Source organism: Thermobia domestica, chromosome 10 (assembly GCF_964235325.1).
Source record: "Thermobia domestica chromosome 10, izTheDome1.hap1.1, whole genome shotgun sequence".
NCBI classification, from domain to species: Eukaryota; Metazoa; Arthropoda; class Insecta; order Zygentoma; family Lepismatidae; genus Thermobia; species Thermobia domestica.
In genome coordinates this window covers 210917252-210939521 of record NC_137463.1, presented here as the reverse complement: position 1 = coordinate 210939521, position 22270 = coordinate 210917252, and the positions used below count along the sequence as shown (strand labels likewise).

The window sequence follows — 22270 nt, the reverse complement described above, 5'->3', positions numbered from 1 at the left end:
TCTTTTCGAAATTCATGGTTTATTTTCGAGGTTTTATATTATTATCGGCATCAACAACTAATTAAATGACCTTTTGTGTTGTAGAGAAGCGAAACAAAATCTGGTTTATCAATTTAAAGAAGAATTTTCAAAAAAGCCCAAAATTTCCCAAGCAAAAAAGCGAAGCAGAAAAAAGCGAGTTTTTTTCAAAAAAGCCGTTTTTTTCGAGCCCTTGCATCTCTAGTTCACAATACTAGTATACTTATATTATTTGTAAGCAAATATTGTTAAGCATACAATATTTAACTCGGTTTCCGCTCGATTGTATGTTAAACTCTAAACAAATATAAAATGAAAAATACAGTGTGACCTGGAATTACGACACTGATTCAATTCAAAACATTATTCTCATCATGAAAATCTTGTATTCCAAATCGATTTTTTCTGTATAAAATAATGGAGATTCTTAATTTCCTTCCACATCACAAAAATAATAATATCAAATAGTCTACCTACAAAGTATTGAGCACTTGCGCACGAGATGGCGTTAATGTTCCACAGCTCACAAGGGACATCACGCAAGTGTCCTGCTCCGATTTCAATGATTTTTTTTTCTGATAGAGGGCATCTATGTATTATTTGTGATGACAGAGATGGTGCATGTTTTTAATTTTTCTTATATAATTTTTAAGATTTGTGTTGTGGTTATTAGAGAATACTGCAGAAGTTCCTTACTACCCTTTCTAAACGGAGTGTTTGTAGATACATATAAGGCCTAGGGGGGAAGTCGTATAGCAGGTATAACCTTGACGGCAGCCATCTTGAAATCCACCATTTTGAATTAAGGTCAAGTTTTTTAAATGGGAATAGGGTAATATAATACATAATTTTGGGCTAGAATTTAATAAGAAAAATAATGATGAAATTATTTGGGGAAACGTTACAGGCATATTAATTGTTTATACTTGCTATGTGCCTGCTCCTTACCTCCGCTTCTAACCCGCGTATTAATGATAATAAGTGGATAAAAGCTTCGGTAATACATATTATGCCTACAGGCAAGTGCTACTGTCAGGGTAACTTGATGACAGCCATCTTGAAATCCGTCATTTTGAATTAAAGTGAAATTTTGAAAAATTAAAATCATAACATGTGACACCTCATTTTAATAGCAAATTTTCCCAAAAAGCCTATGGTATGCTTATTTTTGTTCTATAGTTAACCAGTATGAATTTAGAACTCTTCTAATGTGCACCAAACGTCAATAATCGATCTTTCAAATTGGCAACACTCCTAATTTTCACCGCATGTTTTAAGATTCTAACTGGCAGTTTGCAATTGTTGCCATGGCTCCGATTTGTCAGTTCATGAATAGTGTTAGGATAAGCATTCAGCAATCTTTCTGAATTTTGAAAACTTGCAATGTAATTATTTATTCCAAATTAAAATACATGAGGAGCATTTGGATCTATGCGATGTAAAGAAATACAAACGATATTATAACAAATTGTTGTTATATGAAACCAAAATTATCAAGAAATGTTGCCTACATGTTGCACAAACGACAAACAATAAAATATGTTTGATAAATACAACTTGCCATAGAATATAGATAGATAAATAAATAAATACCAAAGAAATAAATACCACAAAACAAAAGACCATTAATTTACACAACAATCATATTTCGTTTTCCTTTTTGAAATAAATTTTCGTTTGATTTCTACTATCCATTACAAGCTACGATTTCGGTTTACCTGAATGTAAATTCAGAAAGATTGCTGGATGCTTATCCCAACACTATTCATGAACTGACAAATCGCAACTCTTAAAAATCTAATAAATTTAGAAAACATGAGCCATGACAACAATTGCAAACTGCCAGTTGGAATCTTAAAACATGCGGTGAAAATTAGGAGTGTTGCCAATTTGTAAGATCGAATAATGGACGTTTGGTGCACATTAGAAGAGTTCTAAATTCATACTGATTAACTATAGAACAAAAATAAGCATACCATTGGCTTTTTGGGAAAATTTGCTATTAAAATAAGGTGTCACATGTTATGATTTTAATTTTTCAATTCACTTTAATTCACTTTAATTCAAAATGACGGATTTCAAGATGGCTGTCGTCAAGTTACCCTGACAGTAGCACTTGCCTGTAGGCATAATATGTATTACCGAAGCTTTTTCCACTTATTATCATTAATACGCGGGTTAGAAGCGGAGGTAAGGAGCAGGCACATAGCAAGTAAACAATTAATATACCTGTAACGTTTCCCCAAATAATTTCACCATTATTTTCCTGATTAAATTCTAGCCCGAAATTATGTGTCATATTACCCTATTCTCATTTAAAAAACTTGACCTTAATTCAAAATGGTGGATTTCAAGATGGCTGTCGTCAAATTCATACCTACCATACGACGTTACCCTAGGTCTTATATGTATCTACATGGTTGTTTTTTCATTAACACTCCGTTTACAAAGGGTAGTAAGGAACTTCTGCAGTAATCTCTAATAAATGCATCACAAGTCTTAAAAATTATTTTTAGAAAATAGAAAATACATCATGGCAAAAATTTCTGCCATCACAAATAAAGCATACATGCCCTCTATCAGAAAAAAAAATCATTGAATCGGCGCCGGACATTTGGGTGATGTTCCTTGTAAGGATTTTTGAGTCGCAGCGGGTTAGGTCTAATGTTATTTGATAACTGACAGTTGAAGCTAGTAGGTTTCGAAAAAGTATTGCAATTCTTGTGATCAGACGAAAGGTGTTGTGCCATGAAGATGAATGAACTTAACGCAAAACTACGTTATATTTTACAATTTTATTTTGATAAAGTCACAAGTGCTGTGCAGGCCCTGAAGGAATTTGTATTGTGTGTTTATAAGATACGTTACCAAAGCAGCAGCCGAACTATGATTCAGTCACTTTCGTTTTGAAAATTTTGATATAAAAGATCTTCCTCGCAGTGAGCTTTCAATGACAGCAAAAGAGAATGATATTCTAACAAAAGTCGAGCAATACACTTATGTAAACAGTTATGACATCTGAAATGACTTAAACATCAATCGCCAAAAGTGTTAAATCATTTGGAGAAAGCTGACTACGAAAAGAAGGTCGATATTTAGGTGGCACATGCATTAACTCAAAAACATTTACTCGATCGAATTTCTATCAGCAAATCTCTACTGAAAAGTAATGAACTCGAGACATTTGTGAAACTGTTGATCTCGAATGATGAAAAATGGATAACCTATAACAATCTATAAACTTGTCCTCTTGATCCGCCACTAGTGTGAAATGCCGGTCTATCTTATTAATAATTCAACATGTAGGTCGTTTACTAAGATCTTGAATCGGTAACAGTAATGTCGGATCCATGTAAACCTCATCACACGTTCTTATACCTTGAAATTCAGACTTAGTGAACCATAGGTTGTAATATGTCAGAAGGAGTTTCCATTACCAAAATGGGCTCTTTATTAACAGAATGTAACTTGGAATGAAATTACCGGGAAAGTAATAGATCCAAATCACACAACCTCGTCACTTGAAGATAACCATTATTTGGACATTAAAACGCGTCGGCAGCAGTACTCTGACTTAGGGAGTATTAACTATAGTTTTAACAGAAGAAAGTTATATGATGTGCAACGTATGTACAAACCAACGCATGTTTGACAACTCATAAACAAAATAATCATAATTGTTTATTTCATATCTCATTTCATACCCTTGAATACGTCTCATGGTTCTTCAATGAATTTCATGTATTTCATGACATTAATACATACACACAAAATAATATTTAAAAAAAATCTGAAACATTCTTTAAGCATAACATGTATTAGTAGTCCTTGATTAGTCAAGCATGAATATCATTCAAGAAGAAAGATAAAACAACGTGTTTACATTGGTTCTGTTACCATCCATTATGTATGTGTCACGTACATGCCACAATCATTATGTTAGATTCGTTATCTAGTAACGATGGTTGTATATTTATAACACACAGTGTATTTACAACCTTCTTAACATTATAATTTAGGATTTAGATGAAGGATCACCAAGTTGGACAGTCGAATGTTCGCAGAACATAATTATAATATCAATCTCCAACTAAAACAACAAATGTTTTTCCTTGATTAGAGATAATGAGATAAAACGTTGCCGTATCTATTTGACTTTAGAACTAATTAATCAGAATTAATACATTGACGCAATCAGTACTTTAGATTCTACTTCTTACAAAATGAAACTTAGACCCGCCATACCTATAGAATAGATCCTAGGAAATCTCTTGTGATTTTTCCTAGAGTCAAAATCTTAACGTGTACGACATCAGGTCGCATGTCATTTCCTATATTCTGAACGATCCTATGTGATTTCTCATGTTTGGAGTATGCTCTATGTCGGAAAGCAAATTCGTAAGATTTCGAGTTAAGCGACATCAGGTGAAAGAAAGTGAAAACAACTTTGTTCCCTCCCCACCAACAAAGATGTTATTTGCGCACTTATTACTGCATACAAGAAGCATAGATTTTTATTCAATACAAAGTCAACGCTCTATCACATCAGACATGCAAATCAGAAGGTACTGAAAAGCGTTGTTGGCCGAGTATGCGTTGTGAGACGTTGCACCTCTTCGGAGGATATGAAACAGAAAAAAAATCTTCACGTGTACGGAACAAAAAGTAGCATTTCCTGCGAGATGTGTCGTAACATTTTTCGTAAGATATTACCTACAATTTATCGCATAATGTATAGCAGGCCTTACTGTGTATGTATAGAAGAGAAAGGAAGTTGTATAATTGTATGCAAATTCATGTGCTTAATTTCGCCTTTAAAACATATAATGAACAATAATAGCTTAATAAATTACAGGATAAAAACATAATAATATAATAAAATAATCAAATATCAGTTATATAAATGACATTGAATCTGAAACTTTGTCATGAAAATCAAATAAATTAAACCATTTATATTACACAGAGCAAAGGAACACCTCCGGAAGTATCATATCTTTGATCGGTAAAGCTAACAATTTATCATCGTAAAGTTTAACGAACTAGAACGAATCCAATATGGTCCGTTACAATAAGCGAAAAAGATCCGGTCGAAACGAGGCGAGGCTCCACAGTCTGTGGCAAAGTCCGCCCTGATACCCAGAAAAGTTGTGTTCTGCATTTTGAGAGATTGGAAAGGCATCGTACATCACATGTTGCTGGTGCTGGGTAGAACTATAGACTCGAACAGGTACTGTCTACAATTAGTGCAAGTGGCATCTAGCAAGTCAAAAGTAGCGACTGGAATTGGAAGATATCGTGTATCATGCTGACAAGGTAGACCGCATACATCTTTAACAGTTTGTCAAACATTGAGAGAACTTGGCTGGCAGGTTGTAGTGCATTCACCGTATATCTCGGACATGGTACTATCAGACTGTCATTTGTTTCGGCCTCTCAGAAAATTCTCTGAAAGATACTAAGTTAGTTTTAAAAGAGGTATGTGGAAACCAGTGTCAGAGTATTTGACCAGAAAACCATAGAAGTCCTATAGTGACGGAAAAGTAGCAAAAGGTAATCGAATAAAAGGTAAGGTGCGCATGTGGTTTATAATATTATTCTTAAATTATAATTAATGCATTCTTAATTTTAACCTCCAAAGACTCAATACCTTTTACAATCTGACAATAGCAAGAAAAAAAAATACAATTAGACCTATAACTTTTGGGAACATAATTCGGGTTCATCAAATACCAATATGTGATTACCGATATTAGTAGAGTTTTATTGTCAAATGATGGTTGGGATTCCCCGTCACACAAGAACACAGGACAGGATAGAGGCAATGATGTATTGCTAGAATTTGTGGTAGGCATATGCTCGAACATTTCAAAAAATATAGCTTATACTCACCCTTATATCTTAATTGTATCCCTGATTTGAAGTGAGTATACAGTGAACTACCAAAATATTAGGTGGGTATACGCTATGTTCCCGTATATTCTCCATTACTTCCCTTGGTAAATCAAAACAGATAATCCTAAGCAATATGGAGGATGACATGAAATGCAAAATGCTGTTAGTGCGGAGAGTTCTGATCGCATTAATAAGACGTATAGCCACAGTGAACAGAACAACATCTTGTATACTTAATTGTCATGCTATTCATGTTCAGTGTTCAGAGAAGCCTGAAATATATTATTGTATTCTTTCTTATGGATTGTTTCAAGGGTCTTCAGACTCCTGGATGTGTTTTCCTATGTGCAATTCGCCTTTCTATAGTGTCACAGATTATGTTCGATGAGCTTAAGATACGAAGAATATGCTGGTCAATCCATACGGTTTAAGTCTTTAGTGTCCATCACTTCTGTATCTTGGGCAGTTCTGTGTGAGCGTGCACTGCACTCATGTTGAAAAGGTAAGGACCCACTGCAGCACGACTAAGATGAGCATATCCTTTCAGAATTTCAGAAAAAAAAATCGTTCTTCTGTAGCGTATAATGCTTAACAGATACACAGTTCTGTTCCTCCATTTTTTATTACATGTAATACCAAAACTCTTGGAATCCATACCTGTCACATTCACGAATATATGTATATATATATATATATATATATATATATATATATATATATATATATATATATATATATATGTATATGTATTATCATGCCCCCATTTCCCTTCAACTTGCGATGTCCAGAATCACTTGCAGCACAGAATCATCGTTAATCTGAGAGCAACAAATTGGATCATCTCCCTAAGTTTCAGTCAGGATGTCCCATATTCTACTGCAATTTACCACGATGGTGGATAAAGGATAATGTAGCACACTTCACTGATCTCTGGGCATACAATCCATACTATTCAGTCATCGTGAGATGATTCTGGGAAACACATGGACAGCGGAAGTTCCGAGAAAAGGGTCTCAATTTGAACTGAGTGGCAAATTGATCGTATGTATCTATCGGAAGTTGAGAAATGACAATTTGATACATGTATCACATATACAAATTTTGATTCAATTATATTGAGCCAAATTGAATGTGCAACTGTACCATGCAGGCTCAATCCATTGCCGTGAGATTGCAATGAGGCAAGCAAAGTATCTTGTTAGTCATGCAGTCACGAGCATAATCTGATGCCGCCAAACTCTAACAGATTCTGGGAAGAATTCATTCTCGCAATTTCCAACATTAAGATCCTGGCATCGCATATCGTAGAAATGTTTAAAATGCGTAATTTTCGTGTAGGTCGTGCCACTGTGATTTGTATTATACTGAAATATGTGGCACATAGTCCTGGGCCTACTACACCGACGCGAGCAGCTAGAACAATCTCCCAAAAATGTTTATGATCGTGGTACAGAACAAACTGCATCTTCAAAAATGGAGGGAAACGACAAAATCAATGGTGCGTACTATCAGACTCATTTCGTGACTGAAATGAACCACCATGAAATCCCACCATTGTACCAAAGAAAGACAAGAATTGAGCCAGGTGGAACTGAACCAAAACAAGACTTCCAGGCATCGCACACGAAACATCGCTAAAATTCTATCACAGTAATGCAACAGGAATCGAGAAATTCGGCAATTCCCTTCTCTGACATCCTTGGCAGGAGTCTAAGTACCAGCATAACCGACTATGCATTCGGATTCCTCAAGCGCTTCTTGTTTCATCGTCGAGTGCGCACCGTCGCCGGCCTGTGGAAACCATGTAAAGACGAGTGGGATAAAATACCCATAGTCCAGCTGTATCACAGTCTCCTACATTGGACATTTTGATGCCAGGCAATAGTTAGTAGAGCTTGTCTGCAGATTAAACACAACTAGTTGTGGAAACACGACTGTCAGATTATAAGACCCACGTCAAATGTATCTCAATATAACTAAACCAACTTCTATACAACCTACTTCGACGTGCCTCAAGTCAATCTAGAGATCTGGAACTATCATGATTACTTAGATGAACCCTTCTCGTCATCTTGCAACAGACTACTCACTTTACACTTAGTTTTGCATTGACAACGGCATCTACCATATTCGTATCTAGTGGGCACCATTTTCTCACTTAGTGTCTCAATCCTTTCCTGTTAACTTTACTCATAGAGCAGATTTGTCTCTACTGATGTAACGACCCATTGGTACCTTCTATTAAACCGGTATAACAAAACACAGGTGGTCTAAGTCAGAGTCAAAACACCCATTTCATAATTGGTCAAGTCATCCACAAGTTAAAACGTTTAATATGTACCTGTGATAATTGCAGAATAAGAATAGAATAAAGGTTGACATTCAAAAATCCAAACATCGATAATCTGGTTCCTTCAAATTTCAGATATGGATTTCCAAGTGCAGTTTCAAATTTACTATCACTGTTTTCTGGGAACACTGTTTAAAATGTTGATAGTGCTGTAGTCGATAACCAGTTCTTGAGACTTTTTAAAATTTGCTAAGAGGCATTTCTCCCCATTCCTTCTTATTTTATCATTTACTTAGTATTTCATTTGTTGTTTAATTTTATTTCTTTAAAGGATTATACATGTGGTTATTTTATGTTAAACATCAACTTGTCTAAAAGTTGTTGAGCCTTTGGAGGTCAAAATTGAGAAGACATTTATCATTATTGGAAAATTACATTATGAAACTACATGTCTTTCATTCTGTTTGATGACCTTCTGCCAGTTTTACGACAACACCATAAATAATTCCGTTGCTCACTTCTGGGATTTCTAGTTTCAAAAAGTGTGACACGTAGTTTTCACATGCTTCTTTCCAAACTACCTTAACATTATCCAGGGAACTCTGCGGTGACCGACACAAATGATAGTCTGACAGCACAAGGTCCGAGCTATTCGGTAGATGAATTAAAATCTCCTAGCTAAGTTCTTCCAATTCTTGATGAATCATTAAATCTGTATGTAGTGTGGCATTGGCAACGTGATATACAACATATTTCCTATTGAAGAAATCCGGTTTTTTTTTTAATTGCTAGCCTCACTTGTGCTAATTTTTTATACTGTCTATCGTTCTTCCCGGCGGCAGTGTTTCGTGGTACACAATGCTCTTCTAACCGTACGAAACATATAACATGACCTTCCTGGACGTGAGTGTGAGCTTTGCCGCAGACTGTGGAGCTTCGACTAAGATCTTCTTTGCATATGGTTGTCATAGGTTATCTACTTTCCTTCACTCGTGATCTATCATTTCAGAAATGGTTCGAGCTCGTTACGTTTCAGTAGAAATTCGCAATTAGAAAATCAATAATGCTTTTAAGTCAGATTATGAAACAGCCAAACGTCGAGATTACTTTTAGAGCCAGCTTTCTCTAACTGGTTTAAAATTATTTGATGCAATGATTTGATTTTAGGTCTCTTTTAGCATTAAGGCTATATGAAACGTCGACCTACAGTTTCACATGTGTCCGAACCACAAGAACTCCCACCGGGAATCGAATACATGTCTCCCGCATAGATGTTACGCTATACACATATCTACGAGGGAGCTCATAACACTGTTTGGTGATATAGGTTTAGATAATTGGCGATGCTATGAATACTTACATAACTTTTGTTAAAATATCATCCAATTTTACTGTGATTGGTCGATCATTGCGAGGAGCATCTTGGACACTGAAATTTCCAGAACAAAAGCAAATTTCTTTTGGCTGTTCATTTGATAACGTATTTTGTCCACAAACAGCATAAATTTCTTCACGGGCTTGCGTAGAATTTGCTCGCTTATCAAAATAAAATTGTAAAATCGCAGTTTTGCAGAAAGTTAATTCATTTTCTAGATTATAAGAATTTCTAACACTTCAACTCATCACACACACACATCTAGATTATAAGAATTTTTAACACTTCAGATTATCTACTAACTTCAACTTTCAGCTGTCAAATGACACTGGGTCTGACCCGCTATGATTCATATGCCCTAATCTGTGAGAGACTAACGCAATCTTGCGCGCAAAAGTTTTAATACTTTACAGAAGACCAGATATACAACACCATTCAAAATCCGGCATTTTCCAAAATCCGGCACCGCTCAGTTCTAGTTGTTGTCGTGTTTTGGAATGTCAACCCTATGGTGAGAAGAAAAATGCACGTGGCGTACTAGTACTTAAAAAGTAGGTTACAGGCGTAATTCCTGTAGTTTTTGGACCTAACGTACAGCAGGCGCATAACTGAAAACGCATATTTTATAATACTTTCCGTATAAGTATTCCATCTATACGTACTTTTCGCATGAAACAATATAGGCGGTCAGGATCTCACATACAGATATTAGACGTATATAACATACAGCTGAGGAATGTAACATTAGTATATGCATGTGATACACGGAAAACTGTTAGATGTCAGATATCCTGCAACGGCATGATGTAACATCTAAGGGCAGTACTATGCAGCATATGGATAACGTATGCTCCATACTGATTTCTGTAGTAAGCAAGAGGATTCCGTATATTTGTACTATATACCGCTGTCCGGAGAACGGATTTTTCTGTGTATGCATATAATACATACAGTACATCTAGCTTTATGTATCGACACATATAATAGTCACTTTTATGTTTTCTTCATTTTATTTTTATTTCAGATTGTATTCTCTGTAATTGGAAACTTGTATTACTATTTGTATTTGTATTTGTAAGTAGAAATTTGTATTTGTATTGTAATATTTAACTATTTTTCTTACTCAGTATCACATTCTTTTATATATGAGACGGGTTAACCCGTTTCTTGTATAATTTCTCGTGTTTTTTGTGTGTTAGTGTACGTACGTATTTTGAAAGCAGTATATGCACGTTGTTAAATGTTTGAAGAAGGCTACAAAATCTTAAATTTTCCACATAAAAGAGCCATCAATAAGACAAATAAAGTAAATTTTTATTACCCATCTTCCACAAACTCTGATTCTTATTTAAATATTGTATTATAATAATTCAATATAACTACATGTTAGTTAGTTAATTTTTTTTTGAAGTTTTAGGTATGTTAGACTTCTTATTTTTTCTTATCTGCGTATCAGTAACTAATAGGCTACTTTAGTCAATTAAATTTAAAAGCAGAATGTAGCACACACACTTACCTCCTGAAACTTCTAACACAACTCCGGCAATGGTGAATACCAATAACCAGTGCATGACCTGAAATAGTAAATTTGAAATTAATCGTTATTCTTCTCTAAAAGACTTCATTTTTCCTCAATTGAAAGTTATTTCTTTATTATTAGGTATTATCATATGTATGCAACTACATATTTACGTGGGTGATTAGAAAATAATGCCTCCAAGCTCACTGTTTGACCAACAGTAGGGTCTACTGCAAACATTCTGAACTGTTTATCACTAATGCACTGATTTTTAAACTATAGAATGTCACTTGTTTCACCTTCCTATATCTTCTCGTCCCAGAATAATGGAGCAATCCATGGCATGCAGTGGTGGCGTCCAAGTTGAAACATCGGGCTGATATTGAATTTCAGACTGCGGAAGGTTTGCGTCCATTAACATTCATCATCGGCGATGAGTCGTGGATACACCATTACGACCCGGAAACGAAACGTTAGTCGTTGAAGTAACGCCAAATGTCCTCTCCTCCGCCAAAAAAAAAAAATCAAAGTTGTACCACTTGCTGGCAAAGTGTTGTTGACATTCTGCCTCATCCTGCCTATAGTCCGGATCTTGCATCCTGCGACTTTCGGGTGTTCTCTAAACTTAGGGACCACCTTCAGGGCCAACGGTAGGAGGTGGAAGCAGCAGTTCGGCAATAGTGTTGTCAGCAGCCACCACCAGGGACGTACGGAAGGGGGGGACACGGGGGTCCGGACCCCCCCCCCCGAAATTTCGACTTTTTAAAAATTTAGCCTAATTTTAGGGGCAATTTTAGCAATTTTAATATAAAATAGTTTCATATTTAGTTTGAACCCACCCCCCCGAAATAAATTCCTGGGTACGCTACTGGCCACCACAATTCTTTGACGATGGCGTGAAAAACCTTGTTCCGCGTTGGCGTAAAGGTGTTCCCCGTAATGAGAATTATGTTTTAAAAAATGATCCCATCATTTGTAGCTGACATTACAAGCTTTCTACTGATACTTGTATCGGTGCTATCTGTCAAACACAAATAAAGGTATCGCCTTGGAGGCATTACTTTCTGAATCACCCTCGTATTATTTATTCACTTATATATTTAGTATTTGCTTAAGTCTGTTTCAAATCTATTGTTTTGAAATTTAAAAAAAAAAACGTTTCATGGATTCAGTTCCAATAGTTTTGCCAATGATAACTTTCCAAATCTTGTGGGCAACACCAGTTGATCAAACTTTCAGATCTCAAACATGTTTTGGTGTTATATGATTCATAGTAAAAAAATAAATTATAAATTGATATAGTGATTTTACGAACAAAATGAAGAGCATTCATCAACGTTTGAAGGTACGCCCATCATTATACAATATACTCTAATAAAAAATATACTTTAAATGTAGTTATATTACAGCTCTTGTAACGCGGAAGGATGCTGATAAATTCTAGATGAAACTAAGAAAAAAAATAGGGAAGAAATATTGTACATAAATGTAGAAAACGAGATGATAAAACTTTCCGAAAATCGAGATGAGACAACAAAAATTGAGAACCAAAATGAGACTTAAAAAACGAATCGACAGAATCCTTATTATTCGTCTCGCCTCGTCTCATGTATAAACACTATTTTCCACTTTCCAGCACTAAATACCCACATTGACAGCTTGTGTATAGATGGTTCTGACCTTGCGTTCCATGTGTACTTGAAAATGTCAAAATACAACTTTTACATGAAAATTTAAATAGATATGAAATTTGAAATGCAAAATTTAAATTAGATGAATTTATCAAATATTTATGTAAGACTGTTAGACCATATCATTACCAATCTGATGCAAATTATAGTCTGATGGGCTGTTTTTTTTTAGCACTCTTCAGCACCATTATACTCTGTCTGCACAGGATTATATATATATATATATATATATATATATATATATATATATATATATATATATATATATATATATATATATATATATATATATATATATATATATAACTTCACTAAAATAAGAAAGGCTTCAAAATCATTAATTTTTAACAAGTAAAGGTCCGAAAACAAGACATACCAAGCGATAAATCTCATAAAGCTATACAAAATGCTATGAATGAATTTTTGATGCACCTAAAACGTGATGCTCTTCCATAATTGTGCTACTTGTCAAGCAAAAACTACCCATATTAAGTTTTTTCATTAAGACACGAGCGAAACGACAGTACATAAGAGTATAATTAGTTCTGCTAATGATATTTATCCAAAATCACAATTAAATCTTAAACTTTAAGCTTTTAATATTGTCTAAAGTTGAAACTCATATCAATTCATAGATTACATTGACCTAAACAAACTCAGATTGGTGGGTATAAGTTATCATACGTATTTTCCGAGGAAATCGGATAAAACCATCTTTTTTTCGGCTAAAACATAGGTTGTTCATTTCCAATACTACTTTAAGTATTGTTTCTGCTAAAAGCAAATTGTGCACTGTGTACTCTTAGAAGAATACCAGAATTTTTCCGGTGATATATCTGGCAATCGGGAACTCCACTTCTGTTTAACTAAAAATTTACAGTAAATTATCTGTAAGAAAACAGACACACTCCAATTGAATAAATGACGCGGAAAATATTTTTCTAATATACTATTCAGAACGACATATGAAGAAGCTGCAATGGCACAAACTGTCTCAATTTGTACTATGAACAGTGTTAGGACATTCACGGGACCACGAGATATTAGACTAAAAGTATTTAATAATTCATCAAATTGTTTTACTTTTAGTTTATAATGAATCATAAACAATAATTTTAGAAGTTATGTTTTTTTTCTTATAATTTAATACCGATTCAGTAATAATTCATCAAATTGTTTTACTTTTAGTTTATAATGAATCATAAACAATAATTTTAGAAGTTATGTTTTTTTCTTATAATTTAATACCGATTCAGCTACTAGAAATGTGTTAACAATCTCAAACATCCCAAAATAGCATTTATCAAATAGTGAGTGATTATTCTGAACTACTGATATTTTGCTTGAATTATATAGTCTAGTAAAAGAGATTTAAACTTGACGATGATGTTTTTGCAAAACTACCTGAATTTTAATAGTGTGCATATGTTTAAACAAAATTACGCAGTAGAGCTACCTCGTGGCTAAGCGGTTAGCGTCCGCTCCTTTGGCGTGGGAAACCCGGGTTCGATTCCCGGCGGGAACTCATGTGGTTCGGATTCCACGTTAATCAGTAGGTCCACGTCTCATATAGCCTCGCTGCTGAAAGAGACGCTAAACTAAAATCAACTCAACTCAAAATTACGCGGTTAAGTAGTAGATATTCTGTAGAATAGCACATTGCATCTATTGTTTCCATATTCTAGCAGTGACACACAGTTCTAAGAGTGGCGCAGACACCCGCATGCTACCTCATTTATTGGCATTTATTTTGAGCTCAAAAGGTACACAGTATAAAAAAATCACTTCATTCATGTTCGCTTTTAGTCTAATGAAAAAAATATTCTGAACAACAACTTTTTCCAGTAATTATTTTACTTCAAAATTAAACCAAAGTTAAATAACATTCTTGCAGACAAATACTTGCTAAGTTCCAGTTCTGAAATATATTGTTAATGTATTTTCTGACATCCTTGCACCAAGAATCAACCTTAGAATAAGTATTTCCAAAAGTAGAGAGAGGCCTAATAAAATCGTTTTCTTGTTTTCGTTAAGTTTATTTTCACCCCATTTCATCAACATTATTAGGTGAGCTCATATTTTCAATCCACAGAACCTACCCTCTTGACTTTAACGCTGTGCTAAACTTAGTGCTATTCAATTTATCGTATTTGCAGTTAATCAACGCAAAGAATTTCACCACCACCAAGAGTAAACTACCCTTTGTGTATGTTTTAAACGAAAAATTATTTATACCATATTCTAAGCTTCCTAATAGAATATGTATTTATGAATTATGAACAAAATTGACTAGCTTATTTTTGAGAAAATTGTTACGGAAAACTCGCCCCAAGAGTAAACCATCCCTTATGAATTCTTAAATAAAAAATGATTTATACCATACTGTAGATTTCTTAATGGTACCTCTATTTGTATAATATAACAGAATTTCCTAGGTATTTTTTTAAAGAAATCATTCGGGAAAATCTCACACTAGAGTAAACTAAGTTTTGTGCATGTTTAATGGCAAATGATTTGTAGCTTATTGCAGATTTCTTAAAGGGCCATTCATTTATGAAATGTGAACAAAATTGACTCATTTTTGAGAAAATTTTGGCAGGAAAATGTCACTCCAAGAGTAGATTACCCCACGTTATTTTTTAGATGAAAAATGATTTATATTATACTGTAGCTTTTTTAAGGGAGCATTTATTCTTATTTATAAAATTTGAACAGAATTGTCGTCCCGGAAAAACTTACTCTAAGAGTATATTTCTCTTCGTGAACGTTTTAATGAAACCTGATTCAAGTCATATTCTAGATATTTTACTGAAATATTTATTTATGTAATAGGAACAAAATTCTTTGAGTCGTTTCTGAGGAGATAGTCTGGAAAACCTTAATCCTAGAGTAAACTACCCTTTGGTCTTTTATTTAATGGGAGAAGATTTATTTCTCACTGGTTCATTTGTTTACGTAATATTAACAAAATTGCCTCAGTCGTATTTGAGAAAATTGTCGAGCAAAAACTCGCCCCCAAAAGCTAATTATTCCTTGTGATTTTTTTTTTTTTGAAAACTTATTTATATCATGTTGTAGGTATCTCAATGGAACATTCATTTATGAAATATGAACAAAATTGTTTGAGTCGTTTATAAGGAAATCGTCCGCGAAAAACTCGCCCAAACAATAAATTATCTCTTGTGTATTTTTTCAAGACAAATTAGTTATGGCATCTTGTTAATTTAGAAATGTTTTATGTGTGAAGTATTAATAAAATTGTCTTACTCGTTTTTGAGAAATTCGTCCGAAAAAACTCACACCCTAGAGTAAACACACTTTTTTTCCCCAGGGAAACACTGTGGAGTTAATAATGAAATATTGATGTACGATATATATATATATATATATATATATATATATATATATATATATATATACATTAGAGCCGTTTACGAGAAAATCACTTTTTCTTTTAAATAATTACTGCTTTTAACTTAAGAAATAGAAAGAAAATTAAGTAACTTCAGTTGAAAATTTGGTTCGGATATGGTGAGCAGGTAAACAGTATGGTGTTTAGGCAAGTGAACACATTCATATTAGGATAAACACGTAGACAGACATCCGAAAATCACTTTTTCTTCTTGTAGGGGTCATGAAACGATTAATTCTGTTGAAATCTCGATTTTTCTATGATCACCGTAATTTCATTTCTTTTGTCTTCACTCAAAAATAAAAACAAAAAGAGTGAAAACTAATCAAGTTGTAACATTATATTTATGTTACATTCCATCCCACAGTTCGTGTAACTTTTAGATGTATCAGCACGGTCAAAATACATTAAATAGGACAAGTCACCTTGTAGCATCATTAGCTTTTATTCCTTTTCACTTAACTTCATTAATGATAATAATAATTTTCCTTGTTAGTTGTCATAGCAACTTTTTATATAAACAATTATCCGCTGTTATGGTAACGAAGAGTACCTATTATACACATTGAGATTAAATATTATTTCTTTCTATTTAGAATCAAAGACATTATATATTCTTTTTTCTTCTTCTACACGACAGATTGTGTACTTTTATGCACCGTTGCCCAAAACCAAGATATAAAAATAAGAAATTCACAAAATAAATATACAATATCATTGTAAAGTCAGATGTACTATAAAGCTAAAAGTGGAAAATCAGAAAAGAAATAAAGAAAACAAGAGAAGCAAATAAAGAAAATTCTAAATCAACAAAAGTCATTTTTTATAGTTACAAATAAGCTACAAGAAAAAATATGTAAGTAAAAGTTGGTTAAAAAAATCTGCAACCCGTATGTAAATAATGTAAAACTTTTTACATACATGATTAGAATATAAAAAAAAAATAAAATAAAACGAACAGCAACCACACTGAACATTCTTGAAAATTATAAAAGACGCTTTCATAAAACTGTATCGAAGGAAACATTTCCAACAGCAACCTAAGTTTTCCAGTTTTTTTCACGAGAAATTGTTTATACTATATCATAGGTTTGTTTAAGAAATGTTTATTATGAAATAAGAACGAAATTGCATGAGTGGATTTTCAAAAAATTGTCCGCAGATAACTTGTCCCTTTTTAATTTCTTAATAAAAATTATTAATATACTGGATATTTCTTAATGGAACATTTATTAGATATGAACAGAATAAAATATGAACAGAATTGCTTATGTGATTTTTAAGAAAATCGTCCGGGAAAAATCTTATCCCAAGCGTAAACTACCGTTATTGAATTTGTTAATAGAAAATGATATTTATATTATATTGAAGGCTTTTCAATTGATCGTTTATTTTTGAAATGTTAACAAAATTTATAGATTGATTTCTGAGAAAATGTTCCAAAAAATACTAACTCGAAGAGTAAAACTACCCGTTGTGATTGTTTTAAGTGAAAGTTCCTTATTGTAAGTTTATTATTGGAAAATTGTTTATAAAATATGAGCAGTACCTAGTATTAATCCAATGTTCTCGGGATTGCTGCCAGAGTGAGTGTTGCTGTGCTGAGCCTTCGTTACCATACAGCGGCAACATCTTCAGAGCTCTGAAGATGTTGCCGCTGTATGGTACCGAAAGCTCAGCACAGCAACACTCACTCTAGCAGCAATCCCGAGAACATTAGAGACGCCAGCAAAACTTCAAGATCATATAGTACCTGGTATTGTCTGAGTGGGATTTGAGAAAATCGTCCGGGAGAATCTCATCACCAATTTCCTAACGATTTTTAAAGGAATTGTTTAACGAAAAATTACAAGGGGGGCTGGGAAATTCATTAAATCACCAAGAAGAAATAACAATTGAAACATATCATTGTATAGCGGAGGATCTAAGGAAATTCGAGAACAATGAGCTTCGCAGTGTCATCAAGTTTTTTGTGCTGCAAGACAAATCCTCTATGGGAATTCATAAAACTTTGCAGGATACTTTTGGGGAACACGCTTCTAAATATACAACAGTATCGAAGTGGGTGAGGCGTTTTAAGACTGGTTATCGTGAGATTTAAAATGAACCTTGCTGAGGCAGGCCTTCAAGTGCAGAAAACATCGACAGAGTGCATGACATGATCATGAAGGATAAGTGCATATCGATCAAAAACATTGCTGCGTGTGTGGGGATATCGCGTGAGAGTGTGGGTGTCATAATAGCAGAATATTTGAACATGTGGAAGGTCAGTGCCAAATGTATCCCAAAATGTTTGAATGCTGACCAGAAAAGAACACGGGTGCAGATATCACAGGAAATTTTGCAAAAGTTTCAAAATTCTGGTAAGTTCTTGCGCAGTCTGGTGACAGAAGATATAACATGGTGAACTACTATGATCCAGATACTAAACAGAAATACATTGAGTGGCGCCACAGTGGATCTCCCCGACCGAAGAAGTTCCGAAGCAAAAGATCAGCTGGGAAGGTGCTTGTATCGGTGTTTTGGGATAATGACGGTGTTATCTTCATCAAATATCTTAAAAAGTGTGAAACCGTTAAGGGTGGAGTTTATTTCTACTATTTGATTGAGCTGAAGGAGGCTCTGAAGATAAAACGTCGGAGAAAAGGGAGCAATGGTGTTCAGTTTCTCCAGGACAATGCACCCTCCAACAAGGCTCATCAAACAATGCAATTGCTGGTGGATCTGAGCTTTACCTGTGTACCTCACCCACCTTACTCACCTGATCTGGCTCCCTCCGACTATCGCCTCTTGCCACATTTCAAAAAACATCTCAAAGGCAAACATTTTCCATCCGATTAGGCACTCATTGGGAAGGTGGAGGGCTGGTTTGCAGAGCAGGACAAGACCTTCTATTTTCAAGGGTTAGAAATGTTGCAACATCGTTGTGAAAAGTGTATTGAGCTTCGGGTGGAATACGTTGAATAATGTATTATAAGGGTTCTTCCAGGTAAATTTCTTCTTGGTGCTTTCATGAACTTTCCAGGCTCCCCTCGTATTTATATAATGTTGTAGGTTTCTTAATGGAAAATTTATTTATGAACAAAATTGACTGAGTCCTTTTTGAGAAAATCATTTGACAAAAGACTCATCCCGAGAGTAAACTACTCCTTTTCATTCTTTAATGAAAACTGATTTATATCGTATTGTTGGTTTGTCAACGACAGTTCGTTTATGAAATATGAGCAAACTTTCCTGAGTCGTTTTTGAGAAATCACACGGGAATATCATTTTCAAGAGTAAACCACCCCTTGTGGATATTTTTAGGACAAATTAATTATGAAACATTGTCATGTTAGTAATGTTATTTTTTTTTTTTTTTTTGATGAAGTATGAACAAAATTATGAAATGAGTCGGTTTTGAGAAAATAGTCCGAGAACCCTAAAAGTAAACTACTCCTGGGGTTTTCCAGAAAAATGACATACCACACAATGGGATTGGTCGTGTATTTTTCCCCGCCATTTTGAGCCGCCATTTTGGATATTGGGACTGAACACTTTTCTTTGAAACAGCAGGTATATCTTCTCAAAGAATTAACACAGGAACTTTGTTCTTGTGTCAAATTGATGGTAATAGATAGTAGAAGTGAGGAAAGTTGGTAAAGTCTTGCAATGACGTCGTTACATTGAAATATGGTGGCTATTCTCCCGAAAATTAAGTTACATTCGGTTTGTTACTTATAGTAATTGGCACATACTATGACACCGTTAAAGATACCAAAATCTCATCCGTAATAAAAGTTGCAGAGTAGAATCTGTTCTTTCCATTGATATTAAAATGGTTTCGTTGTCTTAGAAATTAAGAAAGCTAGACCATGTTATGTGGCGTAAGTGTCACTCTAACGAAAGGTAGCGATAAATATAGTAAAAATCGTAATGATTTTATTTTTTCCAGCATTCTTCTATACAATGTTTCAAATGGAATGAATAAGTTAAGAATTTCACACATAACTCTCTCTCTGTCTGTATATATATATATATATATATATATATATATATATATAGTGTACAGTATCGAATCAACCAAATCTACTGAACACCAATGAAATTAGCAAAACAGAAAGAGATACCAGGAATAAATGAATGATCAGTTGGTGTGTATATAGTAATGTATGACTATAACGTCAGTCAATAATAAACGTTCATTATTTAATATGTTATCATTCTTACTGGAAATCATCATTTTGATCTTCATCCTCGAACTCATACGGTATGTCGTATTCATGTGGGCTCTTCGAGCACGCAGAACCCCGACATTCTCCACATCCAGATAAACAGTCCAGATATGGCTTCGGGAAGAAGAACGGCCTGATTGACAGTCTGTCTTACAGTTACAATGGGCCGTTTCCAATACATCCTTAGGTGCAGGAGGTAAATCTGTTAGTATTGGGAGTAGTTGTACATCGTTAATAGACCATCCTCATTCTGTTGGTAGCAGCCGATCATTCCCCCTCCAAACTTGCGTTTGGTAGTAAGTTCTCATACTATGGAACTTGGCTGCTGCTGACGTTGGTGGAAGGAACTGCGGCTTAATTGAAAAGTACATATTTCTTACAATTTTTTCGCTGAAACGTTTAAATCGGAGATCATAAAAAGTATCTTATCCTGAACCGTTGTATATTTCGACTGTTGCTTTCTCACCTGCTGCAACAACCTTTGGTAGTTACAGATGTATCATTAAAAAGGTCTGCACATTTGCATAAAGTTGTCGCTTTCACTAGCATTTTCAGACCTTTCCCTTTGACTGGAAACTGAAAGTAATCACAACCTTGAAAGGCATGTACAAATAGAAGATTTTGAATGATGTTGACTCCCAAGCTACTTTGGATTGCTTGAAGATGTCACTGATGTGGACTGCGCATTCCCTTTCTTATTCTGGGATGGAAAAATATTTTTACAGGCAGCATGTATGTGGTGACAAAGATGCAGCATGTATTTGGGGTACTGATTCTTCATCGGTATCATCAGCAACAACATCATCCTTCTCGCAAGCAACTTCCACGGCAATCTCTGCAATTGATAAATCTGTATCTCCTTTTACATGTACAAACTTATATTCCTTCTTGGTGAGAACTGAGTATGTGGGTGAACCGTTGTTTGTTCACTTTGCTAAGTTGTTTTCTTTTTTTATGATGAGATTACTGTTAAAGGATATTAGGACATCAGGCCTGTCATTCTTACCATATCTTCTGCTGTGGGTTTCATCTTTTACAGATGGACCATCAGAATTTCCGTCAAAATCAAATATTGCACTGATGTTGAATGTGCACCGCATAACTCCTACAGATGCCCAAAAACGTAATTGACTTGAGTTCATGATACATGATGTAACAGAGCCTTCCATCCACAATGTAAACATTGCTGACAGGTTTGGCTTGCTGTGTTTCTTTAGCAGCAATCTACGAGGCACCCGCAAAACTGATTTATTCCCTGTCGTAGGAGGGACAAATGAGAGTGCTGCTGGATAGCTGCACAGTTTGTGTTTTAACAGCTCTTTTGTTGGCATTTTTTTACTAGTTGCAACTACTGCGAGTCGTTGAAAAAAGAGACAGTGATCGATTTGCACGACTTCTTTATTAAGCTTTATAAGTTTTTTCATTGCCATTGTCACGGACTGTTCACTTCGTTTAAAGGTTTAAGATTGAACTTTTTACCAACCATAGAACGAAATATGCTTCTTCCTACTTCTTCGGCTCGATCAACATTTACATACTCAGTTGCACGCAGAACTGATGTTATGCTGCGCAACTTGGAATCCGCTTGGAATGGGTTTCTGTCAGTTAGATATTCCAACAACTTGTCTGTGTCTTCAGTATTCCTTCGACTTCGGGCCTGAGAAGTTTCAGTGTATTGTTCGATTGTGTTGTACTTCACTCCAGTGAACTCTTGGATGGCACAGTTAGCTTCAGCACATTGTGTCATTGACTAAACTCATAAATTTACTTGAGAGTTCGTCATTCCTCTTCCTCTTGTCATGCCTCCGTTAAATTTTATGGTTCTCATCAGGATTTGTTTGATGGAATGATCTGGT

At 34.6% G+C, this 22270-nt stretch overlaps 1 protein-coding gene across 1 annotated transcript in view; it reads right to left on the bottom strand.

Annotated features, from left to right (window-relative positions):
• LOC145661761 (uncharacterized) overlaps positions 1-22161 on the bottom strand; it is a 49327-nt gene extending 27166 nt beyond the window's left edge. The window contains exons 1-2 of the mRNA XM_081727097.1: positions 21925-22161; positions 11095-11152 (exon numbers count right to left, since the gene is read on the bottom strand). Of these exons, the coding sequence (XP_081583223.1) occupies positions 11095-11152; positions 21925-22161 (295 nt within the window). The remainder of the gene's footprint in view (positions 1-11094; positions 11153-21924) is intronic.
• Between the last annotated feature and the right edge of the window lie 109 nt (positions 22162-22270).